Raw genomic sequence first — 25,612 nt, forward strand, 5'->3', positions numbered from 1 at the left:
TTTTTTTCTCTCTCCAATTTACAACTTTTAACTCAAACACAATACCTTTACAGAAAGGTGTACATGTTACAATAGCTTGATAAATTTTCATAAACTGAACATGCCCATATGATTAGCACCCAGATAAAGAAACAGAACATACCAACATCCCAGAAGCCCTAATACCCATACCTTCTCTGTTATTTCCTTCCCACTCAAGAGTAACCACCAGCCTGTTTTTGTACATTACATAAATAGAATCATAAAGTACGTATTTTTTTGTGTGGTTTCTGTTGCTCAACATTAGGTTTTTGAGATCATCCGTAATCTTACATGTAGTTATACATCTTTCAATCTTATTGTAGTCTATTGTGTGACAACACCATAATTTGTCCATTTGGGTTGTTTCCAGGTTTGGATATTAATAATGGCACTGCTATGAACACTCACTGCTCTGACCAATACAATAGCTACTAGCCAAATGTAGCTCTTTAAGTTTGAATAAAATTAAATTGAAAATCACTTCCTCAGTTGCACTAACCACATTTCAAGTGCTCAATAGTTATGTGGCTAGTAGCTACTGTATGGACAGCACAGAATAGAGCACTTGCATCACTGCAGCAAGTTCCATTGCACAGTGAATTCACGTGTTGGTGAACATATGAAACTGCTGGGTCAAAAGCTATGCATATGTTCAACACTGACAGCAGATACTGTCAAATAGTTTTGGGGTGTTCATTATTTTGTTATATATTCTTCTATTTTAAAATATTAAACCACTGTATTTACTTTTCACCTAAGAATTACAATGCACTAAAACAGTAAAACCAAATAAAAAATTAAACTATTTAGGAGCAGTAACAACTGTTAGAACATGGAATGATTCGTAGGTAATGCACAAGGCAGTGACATTATTTACTATTATTTACTATAATTTACACAGGCCAAGCTAACAGATGTTGCAAATGTTTCTCAGATGTCATTACAACAAAAGGTCTGTTATCAATGGCTGTCACAGAAGAACTAATGAACTTATCTTAGAATTTCAACAATCTATTTATTTTAGTGCTATGACAGTTACAGTAATACTATTTACCACTGGTACAAATTTCAGTACTTTAACTGAGACAGCTATGCTGGTGTCTATCAGCTAAATATCAGATCTGCTCATAATCCCAACCAATTAACACTGCATATTATCAATCTTTTAAAGTTTTGGCAAACGGAGGGCCAATGTTGTTGTCTAAACTGTATTTAACCATGAATTTGTGCACCTGTACATACATATGTTGGTCTTTATCATTTCTCCTCTCTTGAGGTGCTCATTTATATTCCTTGTCCATTTTATCAATTTATACTTTTACTATTATATATTATATACTATATGATTGCCCATGTATATCCTTTGCCCATTTAAAATTACTAATTTGTAAATGTTCTTTTTATAGTAAGGAAATTAGCCTTTTGTCTACATGTCTTACAAATATTTCCCTCCAATTTGTAGTTCATCTTTTTCCTATAGAATTGTTTTAAATGATATGTAATCAAGTTTCTTAATCTCTTCTTTTTTGGCTTTTGTATTTTATGTCATGCTTTGAGAGCCTTATCTTCTCAGAGTATATGAAAAATTCCTGTTTTTTTCTGACTTTGTTTTTAAAATATTTGATATATCTGTAATTTACTTTGGCATAAGAAGTACAGATCTAGCCTTGTATTTTTCTAAGTGGCCTATAATGTTTTTGTTAGACACTGCTAGTTACCTACCTGGCATCCATTCTTCCTTACTAACACAATGTGACTTTGTTTAGGGCAGCAACTGTGCCCAGCTTAAAATACTTTCCCAGACTCTCTTGCAGCAAGGGGTGGCCAAGTGATTCAGATCTGTCCTGAGATATAAGGGGAAGTCACTGAATGTGGCTTCCAGACAGATTTTTAAATAAAGGCAATTTTGACTGACATGCTCCATTTGACCTTCACCTTTCTTCCTGCTTGGAATCTAGATGTAATACCTAGAGGTGAAGCAGCTATCTTGAGACAAGGATGAAAGCCGCTCACCAAAAATGGCAGAGTAAAAAGATAAAAGGAGCCTGAGTCCTTGATGACATTCAGCTGCCATATTAGTCCTGTATTATACACCCTTGGATTACTTATGAGAAAAATAAACTCCTATTTACTGAAGCCATTGATCATAGGGTTGTTTCTTGCAAACAAATACATTCTTATTGATGCAATATCTCACTTACTTAATAATCCATCTTTTTATACCAATTTGGCACACTACCTCTAACTTCTAACATACTAACTTCCTATATATAATTGAGTACGTTTCTGGAAACCCTCTTGTTTCATTGATGTAAATGACTTCAGCTTAATAGCTGCTATTTACTAAATACTAGGCTGATTCTATATGCTTTATATTAACTAGATCGCTTAAACCTCACAACAGCCCTTTGAACCTTAATTATTTAATATTATTGTGTAGCACTTGTAAGCCTAGAGCTAATAGTGGATTTTTTTTGTGTGTGTGGTACGCGGGCCTCTCACTGCTGCGGCGCCTCCCGCTGCGGAGCACAGGCTCCGGACGCGCAGGCTCAGCGGCCACGGCTCACGGGCCCAGCCGCTCCGCGGCATGTGGGATCTTCCTGGACCGGGGCACGAACCCGTGTCCCCTGCATCGGCAGGCGGACTCTCAACCACTGCGCCACCAGGGAAGCCCAATAGTGGATTTTTAAAAGTGTAATGGAAAAGGTCAAAAAGTAAAGAGAAAGAAGGGGTGTTTCAATAATCTATATGATGGATTAGAGCAGAAGGCAACTTTCTATGTTGCTCTCTTAACTGGCAACACTGTTGTTCCACATTGTAATGGAAAGAGCACTAGACTTAGGGTTTGAAGACATAAGCTCTTATTCCAACTCTGCCGGTCAACAGTGTTACTTTAGACAAGCCTTCCTTAGGCTTTAGTTTCCTCATCTGTATAGTGACGTAGGATTACACTCATTAGTGATCTCTAGAGTTTTGCCTAACTTTAACAATCTATGAAAGACTATAATTAAGCTATTGGTTTTGAAATTCACTGGATCCGAATTTGATTTCGGGATTCAATGACCAGGTTCATGTATTCATTCAACAAAAGTACTGAGGATGCACTGATGAACGTGTCAGAAAATGTCCCTGCCCCAATGGAGCTTACATTACAGTGGACGAATGAAAAAAATAAAAACAAAACCAAGACACCAAGAGTAGTAGTACTACAAATGAAATAAGCCATGATGTAATAGAGATAAACTGAGGCACATGGTTGGACAGTTACAAGATTCAGGGAAGATTTCTCTGAAGAAATGGTTATGAAGTTTGTATGACATGAAGATGGCTATGGCATAATAATACATGAAAAAGAGTAAAATGCAAAGTGGCAATTTACGTTAAAACAATTATAACAATGTAAGGATGCACTGTAACACACATACAGAAAAGTACATGAAACATACAGCTTAATACATCATTAAAAACCACCCATTAAAGTCCCTCAAGAGTCTTTCCAAATACAACTCTTCTCCCTCCCAATTAGGGATAAGCATTAAGACTTTTTGGTGGTCACTTTCTTGCACAAGACTATTCATTTTCATTGCATAAGATTCCACCATATAATTGTACCATTTTATGTTGATGGATATGCTATGTCCAATTTTTCATGTTACTCTGCACATGTCTTTTGTAGCATATGTACATGCATTTCTGTTGGGATATATCAAGAGTAGAATTGCAGACCTTGGCCTTAGTTTTAAAAGCACATGTTTCAGATACCGTATTTCTAATCAAAAGCTCTGACAAAGAAAACATGGCTTAGAATGTCAGGTATGGTATGGTACCAATATACCTGCTCGATTTCACAAACAACTGAACTTCAGCCAAACGAGTTTTCATTTCCTTCTACTCACCTGCTATTCCCTCTGTCTGTAACAGTCTTCCCTCCCTTCTCTGCTTAGTTAGCTTTTACTTATCCCTAAGGATTTCAGCTTAAGCATCATTGCCTCAGCAAGGCTTTTCTTGTCTAATTCCTCTGTTATACACTCTCTTGCCACCACAGGCCTTTCTCCATTTGTTGCAACTGTTTTACACTTTGTTAAACTAATTGTCTATCTTTCAAAAAATACTGGCTCATCAGGGTGCATGTGTGGTCTTTGTTGCACATCATTGTATTCCTGCACCTAGTGTAGTACCTGGCACATAGAAAAGGGTCAATTAATAGCTGATGAATATCTACTATCTCTTCACATTCAAGTTACCCAATTCAAATGCTGTTTCTTCTGAACGTTTCATTCTTGGGGCCATCACCAGTACCATCCTTGGAAAATAAATTTGTATTAGGCTAAAGAGTTTCCTAAGTCCCATTTAGCAAAGAAGATGGAGTATGAGGGACTTAGTACCTAGGCCCATCATCATCAAGAATATTTTCACTGTTTTCTATGGAGACACTAAATTATCAGAGTGTAATTCAGCATAAGGATTACAAAACATATGGGTTGTTTCATTATCAAATGGTGCACACAATTTAAGTGATATTTAAATAGCAACTGATTAATTCCACAAAAGAATCACTATAAAACCAAGAAAAATGTAGAATTTCAATCATTTATCTTCATCAGTGAGCACTTATTTGTGAATAGCACCAATCTACTTTTATATTAGCTTTTTCTCTTTATTACCAGATGACAAATTTCTCCCATAACCAGTCATTCTGTGTAATTTCATTTGATCCTGTATAAGTACTTTGGTAAGATATTTTTGCTTGTTTGATTTTTAATAAAAACAGCTCAGTGGCAACTATTATAGAAAAACTAAGGTTTCTACTCCTGATAAATCTAATTTACTTATATTCCAAGTGTTAACAAAATTATTACAGGTAGGAAAGCTTACTTTCCCTACCCCATAGGCATTAATAACCTTCATATACTCTAATTACAAGTAAATTCAAAATATTTCATTAAAATTTTTTTCATATTAATATCTAACTTAAATCTCAGTGACAGCATTAGTATATCATCGAACTTTTCAGAAGGGATGTATCAGGAATTTTTTCCAAGCACTTGCAAATTTCAAATTAAGTATCTTCAAAGTAAAAACTTGTGGATATCTTGCTGAAAATTAGAAAAGTTGAAACCATGGTTACTACTAATACAAAATGTAAAATAGGAAATTATTTTACTAATGCCATCTTAATCATCCTGACATTCTTTCCTTAAATTAATCTCCAAACTGCAACCTCAGCATATCAAAAGAATTTCAAATGAGCAACCTAACCCTAAGCTGCAATAATATATGCTTTGCACCAGGGAATAAGTATTCTCTTAACCATTTCTCTTCAGACCACTATACCCCATAAGACACAGTAGGGTCTAAAATTGTTATAAAGAAAATGTACAGGAAGAAAGTTTGTTATAAATAAAATGTATTCACAAGCAGACTTTCTTCAGAAAATATAATGATTTCTAGTGCAAAGATATAAGAATGTCTAGTCTTTACTAATGTCAAAAATCATATTTTGGAATTTATTTGAAAAGTGACAACAGATTCTCAAACACACAAAGTACTGTCAGGAGATTAAACAAATGAGGAATAGAGTACTTGTAATTCAGTTTCTAAAGGGAAATTAAAATGTACTACTAGGTACAGGGTTCAGTTAAAGAAACCTTTTATGAAAGATAATAAAACACTTATATTGTTTATGTGACTAAAATTTCAGAGAAGAGAATACCTGAGGGTGATTTTTGGCTCTATTAAGACTTATTTCAGACTGCCATGAATTGTATTAACACAAGCCTAAATCCTGTAATAGGGCCTTTTAAACACTCTGAGACACCCTATGGTTGGTTCCCCATGATGTGTGTTGTTCTCCTCTGCTGCAAAGAACAAAACAAGAAAACCAATTTGTTCAATTACCAAAAAAAACTGTATGGAAGTAAGACATTTTAACAAAACTTAACAAACGTGTCACAATTTCCTGAAGCCTAACACTAGCTAAAATATGCACTACTGAAAATGTAAAAGATAAATAAATAACAATCATTTTAAAATACTGTTCTGTTGAATATGAAAAATATTGTTTTTATTGTTTGTAGAAGCATTCTTTTATTCAATGTTTTATTACATCAGAATTTTTTAAATGAACTAAATTTTAAACAATATTTGAACAAAAATATCTACCTCACATTTTAAGTCAATGCAAATTTTCACTAATTTAGAATATTAATATATTAATATTGGGGGAATTTTTGGAAATAGATATATATAAAACTGTCTTATAGACCTTAGAAATTAGCAGGTTTAGTAATGGTTCATAAAACTTTACAAATCTCCCTAAACTGTATTTTAATACAAAGAAAATTATATATAGACTTTGATTTATATTCAAAATTTGTTATTTTATAATCAATTTAAAACAGAAGTAAATGTCTCATAATTCTTTTCTTTTTTTTTTTTTGAGGATTAACATTCATCAGGATTACTACAACTGAAAACACTTAAAACATGTATATGCACACACAGACACCTAGAAGAGGCTATCTGGGTAATTGTTTTAAAAATACTAATGAACTAATAATTAGGTTGGAAATCATGATTTAAAATCAATATGACATAAAATATTATTATATATAAATTCAAGGAGAGGACATTGTAGTCAGCTTACCATTATTAGCTGTACCAGTACTGTATCTTGCACACATTTACAAGTCATGTTTTCAAACTAACAATCTGTTTTAACTGCTTTGCTCATTAGCACATGAAGACATTGGCTGAGCTTGAAACATTATAAATTGTATTTATATATATCCTAAATTGGACAGGTCCCAAGATTAAATGCTGTTATTTTTAGAACACAAATATCTCATTTTATCTTACATCATCAGGAATAAACGTGATTCATATAAGTGAACTTTTTATTCACATCTTAAAGAAACGATAGCTTAAAAATTTTTTAAACCATCTTTTTGATGGAGTTGGTCCTAAAATGCCTTGACTTATTGCTTAGTAAAATTTTACTGCCGGGTGTGGACCCCTAAGCTTTCTGAGGAAGATTTCAGGGTCAACACTATGACCATCAAATATAATAATCTACTATAACAAAGTACTGATCTCAGAAACTCCTGAAGTATGACAAATGTTCATTTTACAGTTGCTGCTTCTGTAGCTGTAGATCCTTCCTCACTATTCCATATTATTTTAGGTTCTAGAGGTTCTATCCTGTTGCTTCTAATCTGCTTTCCTAAACTTATTTAAATAACCAGCATTATGTAATTTTTCCACATTATTCTGGCCCAAAGGTAGCTCCATAGTTTTCCTTAAAATAAGATTTTTTTTTTCCTTTTTCAGGTGGGGGAGGGGAGAAGGGAAATAGAAGAGAGATGGGCTTGATATTTTGCTAATCTGTAGGCTTACTTCAGAGTTGCTGGATATTTCCTGACAGATCAGGTTGCTAAAGGAATACATACCAAGAGGTGGCCACATTACCATATTGAAGACAGCAGTTAACTCTTCCAGCTGAGACCAGAAAGGATAATATAATAATATGCTAATGGTTATTAGGCATTTGCTATTTTATAGATATAAATTATTTTATCTACTGTACAAACTAAGATTAAACGTACATCTACAGTCTATGAAATTATTTGCCAAAAAAAGTTTAGTTAAAATTTAATACTTCCCTTTGTAAATATTATTGTATTCTTGTTAAAGAGTACCTGATACTTGTTAAAATATCAAGTAATACAGGACAAGGTGTTATAAAAACAAAACACACAGCTGGGAAGCATTTTATTTTCTTCTACTTCATATAACATTGTTCAGGACCACAAGACTCTAATGGTCTCTTTCCAGCAACTTTTATGACTTCGGAGTACCACTTAAAAATATTTACTGATGCTATAAATATTACTGTTTTTCTACATATTGACAATTTTAATGAATGCCATATCCATCATACCTCTTGCTTTTTTGGTCAGAAAGATAAACAGAAACTTTAAATCAAATGTTTAGACATTCAAAAGTGGTTTTTAAAAGCACACCCAAACCAACCAAATCTACACCAGCAACTGTTATTAGTTTCAATTGTTATTATTAAGAATTCTTAACAAGGACATACTGACTGAAGCATGTATGAGATTTTTTTAATTATATATAATTTAAAAGCAAAATTAAATTTATAAATAAAAAGATTAATGGCCAAATTAAATAAAGTTTAAGCATCAGATTTAAATATCTTAATTTTTAGGTTATTCAGAAATACATTTTGTGAATAATAAGAATTACTTCATAAATATATATATAAATATAAATATATATCTACAGGATCTGCAATTCAGGAGAAAACCCTTTAAAGAAAAAAATTGCACTTTTGGATTATCAGGATGCTGTCATATTTACCCTTCAAGTGAAATATAATTACCATTCCAGGTGCTTTTGGCACAAGTTTTTAGGAGAATATTGACACAATCTTAAAAACACAATACTTTTATATTTTATTCACTGGAATATGATGAATCAAACAGAATTCAGAATTCTGACCAAAAATATTCAGGTAACTGCAATTGCTTAATTAAATACAAAAAAAATATTGTTTTAAAAAGACCTTAGATTGCCTTTACATCTGGAACATGTAAAATTTTACCAGCAATACGTTTTTTTCAATCCCCTCAAGCAAGAATTCCCAGCCTACACAGAAAGGTAACATTGTCTTTTTCTACTCATATGTGACTTAGATCACACCCCAGTATATAAGGACAAAAAATAAATGTATAATAAAAAGATTGGATAAATCAGGAGAGGCTTTTTGGTCTTGAATTCTTCACCCACTAACAATGAAGCAGCACTGTAGGCAGCCCAAAACACACCAAAGAGCTTTAAAAAAACAAACAAAAAAGACAAAAGGCAGCATATTAGCAAGTTAATTAACATTTTGGGTATCATAAAAATAACATTTACAGTATTTTTTTAAAACAACCCTAACAACCAATTGTAGAAGCAGTAACACTTATTGAGAATGTTTAAAACTTGTTAGGAATATTCATCCTTGCTCTGCTCCCTGACTTCTGCAAATGAAGTCTTTTGTTATCAAACTTGTCTAATCATAGGAATCACCTTGGGTGCCTATTAAAAAACAGAATCCTGGGATTCATTCTAGTTCTCCTGAATCAGAATCTTTAAAGGAAAGAAGGGTCTAATTATCAGACTTTTTAACAAGTGTCCCTGGTGACTTAAGATACGGCAACTTTCGGAAAAACTATTATAGGGATAGGCAGCTGAAAGATATTTGTTTCCTGAAAGAAAACTAATTGATCTTCACAAAATAGAAATTTTTCCTTTTTTTCCCCCAAGAAGTAGAAAAACATATTAAGTGAAAATTTTACACAACACTTATTAAGTATCAAATCATTTTCCCAGGACAAGGTAGAAGTATAGTGTTACATGGAAAGGAGGAAAACCGTAACATTTTGGTTTTCTTTTTTTTTTAATGTTTGAAAATTTTTCATAATAAAAAAATTTTTTTTGCTGTTTTTAAAAACTGAAGTATAGTTGATATCCTAATGTATAGCACAGGGAACTATATTCAATATCCCATGGTAAACCATAATGGAAGAGAGTTTTCTGATTATGCACGTGCTTAATTTTAAATTATTTCAACTAGAAATTTATATAATACTTATCAATATAGTCACTGAAGGCATTTTACAGAATAAAATGAAAGGAAGAACTATAACGGTAGAAATCAGGGAAACTATGACAGAAACAGACCTGGCACAGACCAGGGTTTCTCAACCATGCACTAATCAAATTTTTGAGCTGGAAAATAGTTGTGGGAAATTGCCCTGTGCACTGTAGGATGTTTAGCAGTATCCCTGGCTTCTAGTCACTATATACTAGTGCCATCCCAGCCCTCCCCATTTGTGATACCCAAAAATGTCTCCAGACATTGCCAAATGTCCTAGGGGGGCAAAATCGCCATCAGTTGAGAACCACTGGTACAGAGGTAAAAAATAAATACTGGCAGACTGACTGAAAATGTATTTGAGATGGTCCCATTTTATATTGTGCTTTTTAAACTAAAAACATACAAAAAACCTGCAAGATATTTTAAACCTACAAAAAAGTATAGGGAAATAAATGAAGTAAAATTATAATCAAATTGCATTTGCATGGCATGATTAAATTTTTTTGTAAATAAATGGTTAAAGATTGGTAAGAGTTACAGAGATTTAATGTTAAAAAAATTAGTGCTTGTAGATTAAACTGTATTCTAATGCTAGAGTTAAGTGATGAGAGTTTTGCAACATTATTTCTCAGCAAACTTTGGACTAAAACAAGAAACATGTAAAACAGATTGCTACACACAGAAGATTAAGTGATTAGGGAAAGAAATGTGGGGAAGAAAATCTAAAGTTTAAAAAGAATTGTATCCTAAACTTCTAATGATATAAAAAAGATTCTTCCGCTTTATAATAAAACATTCACATGTTGCATAAAGAACATTAAGACCAATTTTCAGTTGAACTCAATGACTAAAAATAACCAGAGGACAGTTTTAGCAATTTGGGCAGTAGTCTCAGAAGCATTCAAACATGCTTTAACCCAAGTAAAACAACACACAAGCAGTGATCCTGAATGATTCAGTAAAGTGGTATGTTCACTAAGGCTAGATAATTAAATGCCAGCATGGGGCTAGCTCTTGTACTGTAAGACTTTTAAACTAAGTGCTAATAATGACAATTAAAAAAAATTTAGGATTAGAAGAAAGAAAGCTCTTCTCCTTGGTCTCTAAAGTGTTCAAACAGTTCAAACATACAGAGATGTTCTCAAAATATTCGTTTAACATTTATAATAATAACAGCTACCACTTTGCCTACTCTGTCAAGCACTATACTAGACATTATTTATACTTTAAAATCCATAACAAACCCTAAAAAGTAGTTAAGACTCCCAATTTGCATAGGAGGGTACTAAAAGATATCTCCCCAAGGCAAACAGCAAGTAAGTGGCAGAACCAGAATCTGAATTCAGAACTGACCGGTTCCAAAATCCAACTCTTCTCAATACCCAAGGCTTATATAATGTCAGTATTAGCCTGTAGTTACTCAATTCTAAAAGGAATAATTTTATATTGGAATTAGTAATAAACTTTAAGTAAAACCAAAACTCATAAAAGTTACTCTACTTAAAAATTTAAGTCGAAGTTCTATTTTCCATAAAGAAAGAAGATTATATTCACTGTGTAATATACATACATGTGTTAGAGTGGTCATTTATTTCCAAAAGTTGTTCAAAATTAATAAATGCCAAAATTTAAGTTCAATCACTACTCATTAATATTTAATATTATCAGTAAATGTTTAAAGTGGGTACATATGTTAATATAAGCTTAACACAGCACAAAGAAGTCCTGATCTCTGCAACACAGAAAAGCCAATTTATTAGAACCATATATATATTTGATAAAGAACTTACTATTCAAATATGAGTGACAATTATTAAATAAATGTCCAGTCCCAGTGGAATATTATTTTATTTATTTTTAGTGAGGTTTTTTTTTTTATTGGAGTATAATTGCTTTACAATGTTGTGTTAGTTTCTGCTGTACAATGAAGTGAATCAGCTATATGTATACCTATATCCCCTCCCTCTTGGACTTCCCTCCCACCCCCCTTCCCAATCCCACCCATCTAGGTCATCACAGAGCATCAAGTTGAGCTTCCTGTGCTTTATAGAATGTTCCCGCTATCTATTTTACGCATGGTAGTGTACATATGTCAATCCTAATCCCCCAATTCGTCCCACCATCCCCTTCCACACCTGTATCCACATGTCCATTTTCTACGTCTCTATTCCTGCCCTGCAAATAGGTTCATCTGTACCATTTTACTAGATTCCACATATATGCGTTAATATACGATATTTTTTTCCTCTTTCTGGCTTACTCCACTCTGTATGACAGACTCTAGGTCCATCCAGATCTCTACAAATGACCCAATTTCGTTCCTTTTTTATGGCTGAGTAATATTCCATTGTACATATGTACCACATCTTTATCCATTCATCTGTCGTTGGACATTTAGGTTGTTTCCATGTTCTGGCTACTGTAAATAGTGCTGCAATGAACACTGGGGTACAGGTGTCCTTTTTGAGCCAGTGGAATTTTAAATAAATACCTCCCACAAAATCTAAGTCAGATGAACTAGAAGAAAATTTTAACATTAAATTAAAAAATTCTCTGAGTGTAATACCCCAAGGTCTGATTTGCTCTTTGTTCTTTATTCTGCCCTAGACATACATTATAATTTATGGCAATTAAAAGGGGAAAATAAAAGAAATACAACTGGTATAATTAGTGAGTAAGGTCACTGTTCCAAAACACTACGAACTGTTTGATAAACAGTTATAGATTACAAGATTCTTAGCCAGAGAACTAGTACAGTCAGCTCTTATTACCTATGGGTTCTGCATCCACGGATTCAACCAACTGTGGATCGAAAATATTTGGGGGGAAGAAAAAATTCCAGAAAGTCCCAGAAAGCCAAACTTGACTTTGCTGCACTACAGACAACTATTTATATAGCATTTACATTGTATTAGGTATTGTAAGTAATCTAGAGATGATTTAAAGCAGATGGAAGGATATGCACAGGTTACATGTAAATACTACACCATTTTGTATAGGGAACTTAAGCATCTGCAGATTTTCTTGTCTGCGGGGGGCCCTAGAACGAATTTCCCGTGGATACGGAGTGACAACTGTATACTTTTTTTTTTTTACTGGGAAACAGTAAACTACTTTTTATAACACACTACTTACTTTTATAAGTGTAGACACCACTTCAAATGATCCAACCACCAAAAGTATAGGGGCTATTACAATGAGAGGAAGTAATGAATATCCTATAACTCCAAGAACTTGGCCATATGCAACCTGTGAATTTTCAAAATGTTAAATAAATATCACAGAAATCAAGATACTTATTTTAACCACTATTAAACATCATATATACTTTGTTGTACTTACATAAAGGTGAGAATTAAGAAAAAAGTATCATACCCATTGTATTTCATATTATCATATAGTCTCATATTCGTGGACAAGGTCAACAACCCACCGTGATTTCAATTATCAATTCTGATAATACCCAAATCTACATTTCCTGCCCTCTCTCTTTTGAGCTTCAGACTTATATATCCAATTACCTTGAGTATATCTCTTAGTCACTATTTCCCTTGTTGTAGGAGGATTATTTAAAGGAACCACAACCATCTTATTTTGATGAAAAATTCAAGTCTAGAGAAGCTAGATGTGACAAATGCAGACTAGAAGGGAAGGGAGAGAAGGTAGGAGGACTGAAGAGAGAAATATTTTTTAGTGGCTACCGTGTGCCACACTCCGTGATAGAGCTTCACATATTGTGAAGATCAAAGGCACTAACAACCCTATGTGCTATTACTGTCCCCATTATGAAGAAAGTGATTCCAGAGAGACAAAGAGCTTTGTTCAGGAAAGCAAAGCTAGTTGGTAAGAGTTCAAATTAAGATCTAGGTCTTTTAACTTCTCTATCAACAGTACTAAATTACCAAAACATTTAGTGATACCTTTTTTCACATAAAAATTATATGAGGTTTTGTAAGAAATAATATGCAAACAAATGTCGCTGTTAGAATTATTTTAAATTTTCATAAGCAGAGTGATAAAATTACATAGATAAATGTTATTCTACATTTATTCAAGAGTTTTAAGTTAAGATGATGGATTGAGTGCATATATCTAATACCATTCCTTCCTGAAACTCCATTAAAAGGGAAGGAAAAAAGGAAACTCCTTTTTATAAGAAGCATAAACAGGAGATTAGAAGACAGGACAAGAGCAACTTAATTTTGGAAACTGGAAAGCAGAAGAACAAGAGCTTGGTGGAGACCTTTCCACCAAGTATGAGAAAAAGGCTCAAGAGTTCTGCATTTAGCATTCAGTGTTCATAGAGTAAGCCTGATATGAGTCAGCACCCACATGATATAGTAACTCCGCCTGGCATCCCTTGTGATTTACCCTCTTCACAGAGAGTTGAATTCCAGAGTGCTGGAATTCCTAGGTTTATAGTAATTCATAAAGTCTAATTTAATGGAGCAGTGATTCTCAAGGTGTGACCCATGGACCTCTGGGGGTCCCAGAGACTCTTAAAGACTGGAACGTCAAAACTATTTTTTGTAATAGGGGACTTCCCTGGCGGTCCAGTGGTTAAGACTCCACGCTTCCACTGCATGGGGCACAGGTTCAATCCCTGGTCGGGGAACTAAGATCCCACATGCCGCAAGGCACGGAAAAAAAATAAAATAAATAAAACTTAAAAAAAAAACCCAGGGCTTCCCTGGTGGCGCAGTGGTTGAGAGTCCGCCTGCCAATGCAGGGGACATGGGTTCGTGCCCCGGTCTCGGAAGATCCCACATGCCGTGGAGCGGCTGGGCCCGTGAGCCATGGCCACTGAGCCTGCACGTCCGGAGCCCGTGCTCCGCAACGGGAGAGGCCACAACAGTGAGAGGCCCGTGTACCGCAAAAAAAAAAAAAAAAAAAAACCCACAAAACTATTTTTTATAATAGTAATAAAATATTATTTGCCTTTTTAATTGGGTTGATATTGGTACTAATAGAACAAAAGCAATGGGTAAAACATGCTGCTTTAGCACAAATAAGGTGGCATGAAACATACTAGTAGTTACTGTGTTCTTTACTACCCCACACTCACAGGAAAAGAAGAAAAAAAGCCAGTTTCACTTAAGAATGTCCTTAATGAAGCAGTTAAAATGATTAATTTTATTAAGCCTCAACCTTTGAATATGTCTTTTTAATATTCTGTGTAACAAAATGAGAAGTACACAGAAAGCATTTCTTCTGTATCTTGATTCAATAGTTATCCCAAGGAAGAGCATTTGTACAACTGTGTGAGTGAAGAGTTGAATTAGATGCTTTATCCACAGAATACCACTTTTACTTGAAAGAACAACTGAAAGACAAACTATGATTATTCAGAGTTAGGTACTGACAGGCAACATGAATGAAAATGAATGAAGTGAGCCTATTATTTCAAGGAAAACTGACAGTATTTCTTCCAAATTACAAAATTTCTCTCAAGCAAAAAGTAGAATTTTGGAAAACTTGTATCCAACACTCTTATCTTGATAGTTTTCCAATACAGATTTTTCTGATGAAATAGGTGGTGATATTAATGAATGTGACTTTCTGACATTGTATAATAAAATGAGTCAACATTTGGAAGATCTACAAAGCTCAGGGAACTAATGTTTTCTTAGTAGATCATGCATGGGTAAAAAGATCCATCCAAAGTGAATTTCAATGATACAGCGTATAAAAAGTTCACTGATATGGTTTGAGATTCCTCACTACAACAAACCTTTAAGAAAATATTACTTGTTGAATGTTGATGTAGTATCAGAGTAGAATAATCATAATCATCCAAAACATGTATTAAAATACTCTTCCTTTTAAAATTATATACCTGTGTGAGGCCTTATTTTTTACTTTAACCAAAATATAGCGTAACAATTGAATGCAGAAAGCAGATATTAGAATACAATTTCCACTAACCCAGACATTAAAGCTACTTGCAAATATGTAAAACAATACCTTTTTCTCACTTTGTTTTGAAAAATAGTTTTCATTAAAATGTATTTTTTATGTTAAAATGTATTTGATTTACTTTTAGTTTTAAATGAATAAATATACATTTAAAATTTTTATTTTAATTTCTAACATGGTAAATATCAATAAATACAACCTACAGAAAGAAATCTCTTTGGGGACCTGAGATCAAAAAGTTTGAGAACTGCTGTAACAGAGAATAAATTGCATGCTTCCCTAAAAAGCTATACATTATTTATGAGTGAAATTGGATTTTCTTTCCTCTTTATTTCTCATAACATTTATACTAATATTTACATCACCTTAAAAGAAGTAGCATAACTTAAAAGCAATTCTGGGACAAAAAGCAGTTACAATGAACATAGCTACTGATACTACCTGCAGTATCAAAAATAAAGCTTACCATAAAAAACAAAGGCTATTTTCAAAATTAACCACTTACTTCTCCACCAAGAACTCTGGCCAGTAAGAAAATTGTTAATGAACCAAATATCCAAATGGTTATAATCCATGAGACCACCTTAAGAGAAAAAAAATTCACGCAGTTAATATCTGTGTACCAAATAAGCTGATAATTTCCCAGGAACTCAATCCTCTACCATATATTTTGGTATACCCAACTTCAGGTCATAGAGAGTTTGGGTTCCCAGGTAAAACTTAATAAGAATATAAATGTGTAATGTAATTTTACATCCAAACTGAAAATTTAGCAATGATCAATTGCCTAAGGAAACCTTAGTATTTTATGATCTATAATAAAAGAACTGCAAAGAAAGACCAAACTGTTGACTCCCAACCCCTGCTTTATAGCATTTTGGAAGGTAAATTCATCTGTGAAACAAGTTACCAGTCTTCTCAAGAGGTCTCTAAAATTTACATTAATTACACATTTATCCAAGTAATAGAATGTGGACGATACTTCACACAATTTTAACTCCTGAGACTTGACATAGTAATGATGCATGCATATATTTCCAAGTTCTGTCTGCTTGGGGGGGTCTAGAAATAATGACACCCAGTAGCAACATAAGCACACTTATTGCCCAGATCCTGGTTTCTAAATATTCCCCAAAAGGCACTAGGACTCCCTAGAAAAATGACTGATTCTGGGCTGGGACAGGGACAATAAAAGGTGAGCCCAGAACACTCTGTGGAGTCAGAAAGAAAGGAAGTACTCAAAGAAGATGGGGATATGTCAAAAGGATACAGAAGCTAACCTGAAGGCGCTCCCAATGGCTAAAACTGCAACAATCTGAGCAATAAAATAAATGACAGTACTGTATTATAGTCCAGAAAATAAAATAAATATCCATGAGTCCATACTGACAAAAATAAATGATTAAGTAATGACAAAGAAACATTCTATGGAGATAAGAATCTTCTGTTTTTAGCCTTAGAACACTTTGTTCAAATGAAAGATTATATAAAATAGATAAAATTCATATAGAGATGTTCTACATGAAGGGTTGGTGGTGGGTAGGAGACCAGACCCCCATTCAACTTCTTCAATGGTCCTTATACTTGCAACAGAATACTTGATATGAACTACTGATCCAAGGTAAATATTAATAGGACCAGTATTATATAACGTTAAGGGTCTTGCTATGGAGAGAACACTCTGGATTATCTGGTGAGCACTAAATGTAATCACAACTGTCCTTTAAAAAAGGAGGCGGAGGGATATTTGACTACAGTAGAGAAGGCAATGTGACAAATGGAAACAGATTGCAGTGATGCAGCCAGAAGTCAAGGAATGTTGGCAGCCTCCAGACATGGGAAGAGGCAAGCAACAGACTGTCCTGGAGCCTCCAGAAGAACCAGCCCTGCTGACATTTTGATTTTAGCCCTTTAAGACTCAATTTGGGTTTCTGACTTTCAGAACTGTCAAAGAATAAATCTGCATTGTTTTAAGCCACTAAACTTGTGGAAATATGTTATAGTACAAAAGGAAACTAATTCATTTCCAAATCACTCTGTGGTAAAGAGTTATTTTTTACTCCCCTAAAGCCTTAAACTAGGGATGAGGGAATGATATGCATGTGCCGTATTTTGATGATAGAGATAAAGCCTCTGAGAATAGGACAAAGTATTATATAAAAACAAAAACGGATGGAATTCTTGTCATCATTTATTAAGAAGCTTACTTTAAAAAACAGAACTAAAAATGAATAAAAGATAAGAACATGAGTATTGTGTTTCAAACTCTTTATCCTTTGGAGAAATCAGAAAGGGTATGGGCAGCTGGGAGCAGTCCCAACCATTTTACCCACTTGCCATACAAATACTAATACTTTTTATGAGAATGATGATGTAGAAGAGTTTGGAAATCATTAATCCAAGGCACTCCCCACTTATTTAATTAAGAACAGCTTGTAGGGATAAACAAGTGAGAAATAATGGGTAAAGCTAAAGCATTTCTCAAACATGAAGTACTACAGTTAATATTTGGCTATTTTCAATTTTAAAACTCTTAAACTATTTAGAATTTGTGAAAAGTAAGATATACTTACCCTAAACTGTCCATATAATGATATCATGGAAAAGAAAAGAACAACAGCCAGAGGACCCCAAAAGTCAGGATTGTCTCTCACCACTTGCCTATTAAAACCAAGTGATGGCATTGGCATCAAAACACATCGAATTTTGTAGTAAATATCCTTTAGGTCGATATCCAATTCTTCCCTATAATTTTAAAATAAGAATTCTTAAAAAGCACACACTTCTGAATACTGAGACAGTTGCAGCAGAATTTAAGAAAAGTTTAAATATAACATTACAGTCACCACAGATCAACAAAACATTTGCATTTGAAGTACCACATTTCACTGGTTCCATGATGAACATTTTTATCATTTCAACATCTCTAAAGTTGGGATGCATCTCACAATAGCTGGTGTCTTACAACTGCTGTCAGTCTGGAGTGAAGCCAAGTGCTTCCAAGATCTGCCTTTCCTTTTGCCAGTCTCCTGGAGGCACTATCAACTTGGGACTTTAAATAAAATTCTCTGCTTGAGACTTTTTGGGACCGTACTGATAAATCAGGCTGCAATCCTATATTCTCACAGACACTTTTTCTTCCAACACCCCACCCAGTGCCAAACAGACAAGCAAACTTCCTTGTTGTCTCTCTTTGTATGGTAGGTTATTTCTCATTTATCCTTACACTAAGGAGATAAGATAGCCCCTTTGATGTCCTAGCTTTATGCTGTCTTAGGTACTTTTTCTGTTTTATCAGTAAACGTGAAATAACTGCATCTTATAATCCATACCATCTTAGATTTGATGAAATTCGGTATATTAACAGTTAAGAAACAGGATGTTTTAGCACTTGATCTACCAATAATTACTACAGAGAATAACTTGGTAATACCTTGATTTTACAAAGCTATAGGTTCTTCTTTCCAAAATTGTTAAATTCTTCACCTTTTTTCCCCAAATGATACATAATCACTTAAAAATTTTCAAGTACTATGAAGAAAGTGAAAGTATCCCTATAGTCCTCCCAGTGGTAGCTCTAGAATTTCTACATAGGAGAGAGTTTGGAGGGGTAATCTTTTTGGAAATCTTAAACTGAACTTCCACAGCACGCACCCAAGCACCTTGCTTTTTTACTTACATTGTATGTTCACTTCAGATATCTATAGACCCAGGTAAGTCCTAACAGTTTGGAGTATATTTGTGTGTGATATAGGATTATGATTCTTTTAACTTTTGCCATTCAGTAGGTTAAAAATATTCTCTCATTATTTCAGTTTTACTAGTTACAGTTGACCTTGAACAACGTGGGGGTTATGGGTACCACCCTCAAAGATCCACATATAATTTTGACTCCCCCAAAACTTAACTAAAAGCCTACTGTTGACCAGAAGCCTTCCCAATCACATAAACAGTTGATTAACATATATTTTATATGTTACATGTACATCTACATATACTTTCTGCATTCATGACATACCTTTTTCTTAATTTTTTTGATACTTCTAGGCTACATGGTTCGTCTGCGAGTTTTTTCACATTGTTGCAAATTCAAAAAAAATTCCCAATGTATGTATTAAAAATAATCTATGTACAAGTAGACCTACACAGTTCAAACCTGTGTTGTTCAAGGGTGAACTATAATAGTAAAACTGAAAATAGCTAAAACTTTTGACCAAAAAGGTTAAGATTTTCTATACCTGTCTTAAATAATATGAAAAAATACAATCATCCCACAGACTAGCTCTAAAAACCAAAAAATATATATTATTTTTACATACAAGAGTGGCTTGTTATCTTCAGGGTCATCATCTTCAACTTCCAAAAGCCAGCCATATCCTCTTTGTCTCAGAAATGTAGTAGCTGTAGACTCTTTGATAAAATCTCCACCAAGGTTTAACTTGACATCTGGGGATGCTATTGAACCACTGAGATCTAAAGAGAAAAGAGGACAAAACTATAAACCAAGGTAAAATGTGTGAATCCTAACCAACACGAGCATATATCCAACTAAATAATTATCACTTGAAGATCTCTACATATGAACATCTGCTAATGTATACAATCTTTGTATTTTATAGTTGACAGTGATAAAAACAAGACAGCAGGCCCAAAATGGAGTCACTTATGCTAAGTCTCATGTCACCAAACCAAGACTTAATTACAGTTTTGGCCTCTCCCAGAAACAGAACCTTAAACTAGTGAATCAGGAATCACCTGGTCAGCACTAGTGAAGTAATGTGCCTGACAGACCCCTGCAATCTCCTAAAGGAAAGTGACCTTGCCATAACTAATCCACTTTTAGCTAGTATAACTTCCTTGTCCCACTTCCTTCTGCCTAAAGTCTTTCATTTTGTACAGCTCCTCAGAGCTCCTTTCTACCTGCAGATTGGAATGCTGCCCATTTCATGTATCACTGAATAAGCCAACAAAATCTTTAAAAGTTACTCAGTTGAATTTTTTTTCAGTAATGATATCTAAAAACCACTTTTTATTTTTACAACAAGAAAACGAAAACAAGAGAGGTGAATTCACATGAAAGGTTTCACATCTAACTAGCTAGCCTTGTACCAGAACCTAGACTTATAACTGTAACTTTAAAATTTAAATGGAAGATATATACAAAATATATTACAGGATATCACTTTGTTTTTTTTGTTTGTTTGGTTGGGTTTGGTTTGGTTTTGGCTGCACTGCGAGGCTTGCGGGATCTTAGTTCCCCGACCAGGGACTGAACCCAGGCCCGGCAGCAAAAGCACGGAGTCCTAACCACTGGACCCCCAGGAACTCCCAACAGGATATCATTTTGGAGTCCCTTCATTATTATGTACATTATGTGCTTCAGAACAAAGTGATGTATAAATTCTCTTTAAAGGCATTACATATTTATATATACAAACCATTAGACATAATTATTTGCTAAAGGAAAACCGCAGATAACTTCCCTTACTTTTTCATATATTTATTCATACATTATTTCTTTTAAAACTAAATATCTATGCTAAGTGCCTCATATATTAATGCTTAGTTTTGGATAAATCTGACTAGTAAGAGTTTCCTACTATTTCAGCTAACTTTTTTCTTTATACAATTACATCATTTATCTTTAGTTTTGGCAAAATAAAGGTTGTTGGGTTTTTTTAGGTCAATTCTAAAAAGCAGTGAAGGGCTTCCCTGGTGGTGCAGTGGTTAAGAATCTGCCTGCCAATGCAGGGGACACGGGTTCGAGTCCTGGTCCAGGAAGATCCCACATGCTGCGGAGCAACTAAGCCCGTGCGTCACAACTACTGAGCCTGTGCTCTAGAGCCCGTGCACCACAACTACTGAGCCCGCATGCCACAACTACTGAAGCCCGCATGCCTAGAGCCCATGCTCTGCAACAAGAGAAGGCACCGCAATAAGAAGCCTGCACACCACAACAAAGAGTAGCCCCCACTTGCCGCAACTAGAGAAAGCCCGTGTGCAGCAACGAAGACCCAACGCAACCAAAAATAAATAAATAAATTTACATAGATAAAAAAAAAAGCAGTGAAGAGACTCTGTTATCCACATTACAAAATAAATTCCACTCACAGTCTGTACCAGTGCCTTAGAGGTTACAGATAATCACAGTAGTACATATGTCAAAATTTCTGGTCGAAAAAAAATTGGGAATAGTAAAGGACTTGCTTGAGGTCATACAGGAATTAATAAAAAAACACATTTGTAGGACCAGACAACATGCACTAGTAAACAACCATCAATGTTGTTAACTAGGAGTCAAAAGACTGGAGTGATACTTTAGAAAACAATTTCGGCAACAGCAAACCAGAACACTCAACACAGACTCTCCTTTCCTGGAGATCCTATACAGTAGAAGGAAGAGCTTAATTTGCACATTACCCTAAATTCTAGGTTAGCTTTTGAGAACTGCCATTAAAAAATTTTGGCTTAAGCTTCAATCAGTGAGTGGATCAATTATGAGTCACATAATGATCTGGTTCTGACAACTCCTGCAATTAATTATAATAAAGTTTGCATTCTGAAGCTAAGTCCTAGCTAAGCTACTAATTAATACAGCAAATCATTAATGCCTTCTGGTCTCCAGCTTCCTATTCAAAGTTCTTTCCAGGTTTAACATTACATGATTCTAAAAAGCTTTTATAGTTTAGTTTATTCAGCTAGAGATAAAATGCAAGTACTTTTGAATTCACTGTCCTTCCCTACTTAAAGCTTAAAAATAGTCCCTATAGATGCTAATTGCCATAGAATCTTCTGATTAAAATATTCTCTCAAAATTACTTTCTGCTTGTCTTACTCTAAGTTGAAAATGAAAGAGTTGAAACTTAACTAAAATTCTACTTCCAACAGGTACAAAGAGTGCCTTTCTTGATTTAAAAAGAGGAAAACTTAGATCAGGAAGTCATTAGTATAGCAGTGACATTAAAGGTTTTGGAATTATAAGGCAGGAAAGGACCTTAACAACTGTTTCCTGGCCTCTAGAAAAGACTGCAGTTAAAGTCCTTAATCTAAACCAAAAAAGGATATATAAATTATAGTGCTAAGGAGTGCTGTGAGAAAGAATTGTATATGTTTAGGAGCTTTTCATAGCAGGGATGTACAACCTCGAAAAGACACCTTTAGCTTATAATTTTGTAGTGTTTTCCATTCTATGCAAAGAAGGAAAATATCATGGACATATGTAGGAGAATGCTAGAAACAGCAGTCTGACAAATCATCCAGTTCCCCCAAGACACAATTACATGTGTTAAAAATAAAGCAACTGGGCTTCCCTGGTGGCGCAGTGGTTGAGAGTCCGCCTGCCCATGCAGGGGACGCGGGTTCGTGCCCCGGTCCGGGAGGGTCCCACGTGCTGCGGAACGGCTGCGCCCGTGAGCCATGGCCGCTGGGCCTGTGCGTCCGGAGCCTGTGCTCCGCAAAGGGAGAGGCCGCAGCAGTGAGAGGCCCGCGTACCGCAAAAAAAATTAAAAAAATAAAGCAACAGAAGGGCTTCCCTGGTGAGCCATGGCCGCTGAGCCTGCGCGTCCGGAGCTTGTGTTCCACAACGGGAGAGGCCACAACAGTGAGAGGCCCGCGTACAGCCAAAAAAAAAAAAAAAAACAAGAGAAAAGTAAAAAAACTCAGTAGTTAGCCTAACATGTGATCATGCTAACAGGTAAAAAATAATGTCGGAAAACAATGAGAAATATTAAAAAAAAAAAAAAGGGGGGGGGTCACTCCAGGAGCACAGCTGTCTTACATTAAACCACGGTAAGAACCAGCTAGCTTGATCATCAACTCTAGGACAGGTGTCCAGAATTATAAAACACTAATCTTAAATTAATCCTTTCTTATTACGCTATAATATTCTTGTCATTTTCTAAGTAAAAAATAACATAAAGATAATAATAAATGTAAATGGTTTTAAGAGGAAATAATCTTTGAAAGAAATCTTAAAAATGTTTCCACTACCGTTTGGGTTCAGAGTGAGGAAAGAATATCAGTAAGTTTCAAGCTTTATTAAAAGCCACCTCGAAAAACTGCAGAACCACACTTAACAGTAATTTTCCCTCCCTTTCAACTCAAGTGTATTACTGGGTGAGGGATCTTTTCTCTGAATCTTCTCCTCAGCCTGAGAACTTCACTTTGAAGAATTCAGTCAGTGTAGTATGAGAGTATACTCAAGGTGAGATTTACTGATCTGCCCCTACAAAAGTTCTAGATTTCTATGAAAGAAGAGTAATCTACAACGAACATGAACATTTTGTTGGTACTTGCCAACTTCTTACATAACATGAATAAGCGTTTTCTTACTTAACAAGCAACCAAGAGCAAGGACAAAAATAATTCCATTTTATCTGAATGAAAATGAAATGAAATCCATGTGTGCTTAAATCTAAACCAGAATTGACTATTGTGCAACAAAATAAAACAAGCACATGTTTCATACTAAAGGGACAAATTCCACTGTTCCATTTTAGTTATAAAAACATTTTAATGCGTATATAGGCCAATGAAAGAGCTCAAGAAACCAACACAAGTATATAATGATTTTATAATTGCTAGATCTATATTGGAGCTGATTGTTACTCCATGAGGAAAAATTTTAAAGCCTTGTATAAAATTGTGTCCTAGGTTATATATATATATATATATATATATATATATACTTTTTAATTTTTTATTTATTTTTGGCTGTGCTGGGTCTTCATTGCTGCGCGCGGAAGCGCCTTCTCTAGTTGCGGTGCACAGGCTTCTCATTGCGGTGGCTTCTCTTGTTGCAGAGCACGGGCTCTAGGCACACGGGCTCAGCAATTGTGGCTCACGGGCTTAGTTGCTCCACGGCATGTGGGATCTTCCCAGATCAGGGCTCGAACCTGTGTCCCAGGCATTGGCAGGCGGATTCTTAACCACTGCACCACCAGGGAAGCCCCTAGGTTATATTTTTATTCGTATCATTTTGGTTTACGATTTCAGTAGCTTTACTATTCAATATTGCCAGTTAATTTTCATATTGCACATAATATTAATTAAAATCAATTACATCTCCTGAGCCTACCTTTAGAAAAATCAAATCCCATTTTGGCGTAAATCAGTTATCTAACAGAAATTTCTTTTATTTGCCTTATGAGTCTTTTAAGTTTTATTTTGAAATAATTATAGATTCACAGGAAGTTGCAGAGAGGTTATATGCACCCTTCACCCTGTTTCCCCCAATGGTACCATACCATCATATGTACTATCAAAACCAGGACACTGACACTGATACAGTTGATAGACCTTATTCAGATTTTACCAGTTTTAAGTGCACTTATTTGTGTGTATGTGTGTATAGTTCTATGCAATTTTACATTTATGGATTTGTGTAATGCCTTACAAGTTTAAAATTTATGAAAAGAAATAGATTAACTTTTTTAAAAGATAAATCTTGCTTAACTACCTTGTTTTCTTCCCAAGAAAGGTTGACTAAAAAGTCATTTTCAATTTTCAAACACAGAAGAAAAGCTATTCTTGCACCCATTATATATCATATATTGTACTTCTTGAGCACATTGTACAGAAGATACTTGTGATAATATCTATCTGGATATAATTTTTTAAAAATCAAGTAGGAAACTTTTAAAGAGGAAAAACTAAAGATTCCTCTATCAACACTACTAAATTATATTAGAAGTGACATCTTTCCTGGGGAGGGAGAATGTCACACAAAGTAGGCTAAATGGACACCTTAACAGAGTAACAGAAAATTATTGTTTACTCAATAAAGCCTATTAACACAAAAATTATTGCATTATTATATCTACAAATTACTGATCACAATAAAGTATTATGAGTTGTATATACTATAATTTTTATATAGGAGTGTCTTAGTCTGTTTAGGCTTCTATATTACAAAATACCATAGACTGGGTGGCTTATAAACAATAGAAATTTGTTTCTCACAGTTCTGGAGGTTGGAAGTCTAAAGTCAGGGTGTCAGCATGGTCAGGAAAG

General features: G+C 34.5%; 1 protein-coding gene across 1 annotated transcript in view; it reads right to left on the reverse strand.

The window, feature by feature from the left end:
• Positions 1 to 7,239: 7,239 nt before the first annotated feature.
• YIPF4 (Yip1 domain family member 4) overlaps positions 7,240 to 25,612 on the reverse strand; it is a 28,226-nt gene continuing 9,853 nt past the window's right edge. The window contains exons 2-6 of the mRNA XM_029232510.1: positions 19,921 to 20,074; positions 18,175 to 18,346; positions 16,107 to 16,184; positions 12,821 to 12,934; positions 7,240 to 8,874 (exon numbers count right to left, since the gene is read on the reverse strand). Of these exons, the coding sequence (XP_029088343.1) occupies positions 8,737 to 8,874; positions 12,821 to 12,934; positions 16,107 to 16,184; positions 18,175 to 18,346; positions 19,921 to 20,074 (656 nt within the window). The 3' untranslated portion in view covers positions 7,240 to 8,736. The remainder of the gene's footprint in view (positions 8,875 to 12,820; positions 12,935 to 16,106; positions 16,185 to 18,174; positions 18,347 to 19,920; positions 20,075 to 25,612) is intronic.

The sequence above is a fragment of the Monodon monoceros genome, unplaced genomic scaffold, assembly GCF_005190385.1.
Source record: "Monodon monoceros isolate NGI ecotype Baffin Bay Population unplaced genomic scaffold, NGI_Narwhal_1 Super_Scaffold_19, whole genome shotgun sequence".
In the NCBI taxonomy this organism is placed as follows: domain Eukaryota; kingdom Metazoa; phylum Chordata; class Mammalia; order Artiodactyla; family Monodontidae; genus Monodon; species Monodon monoceros.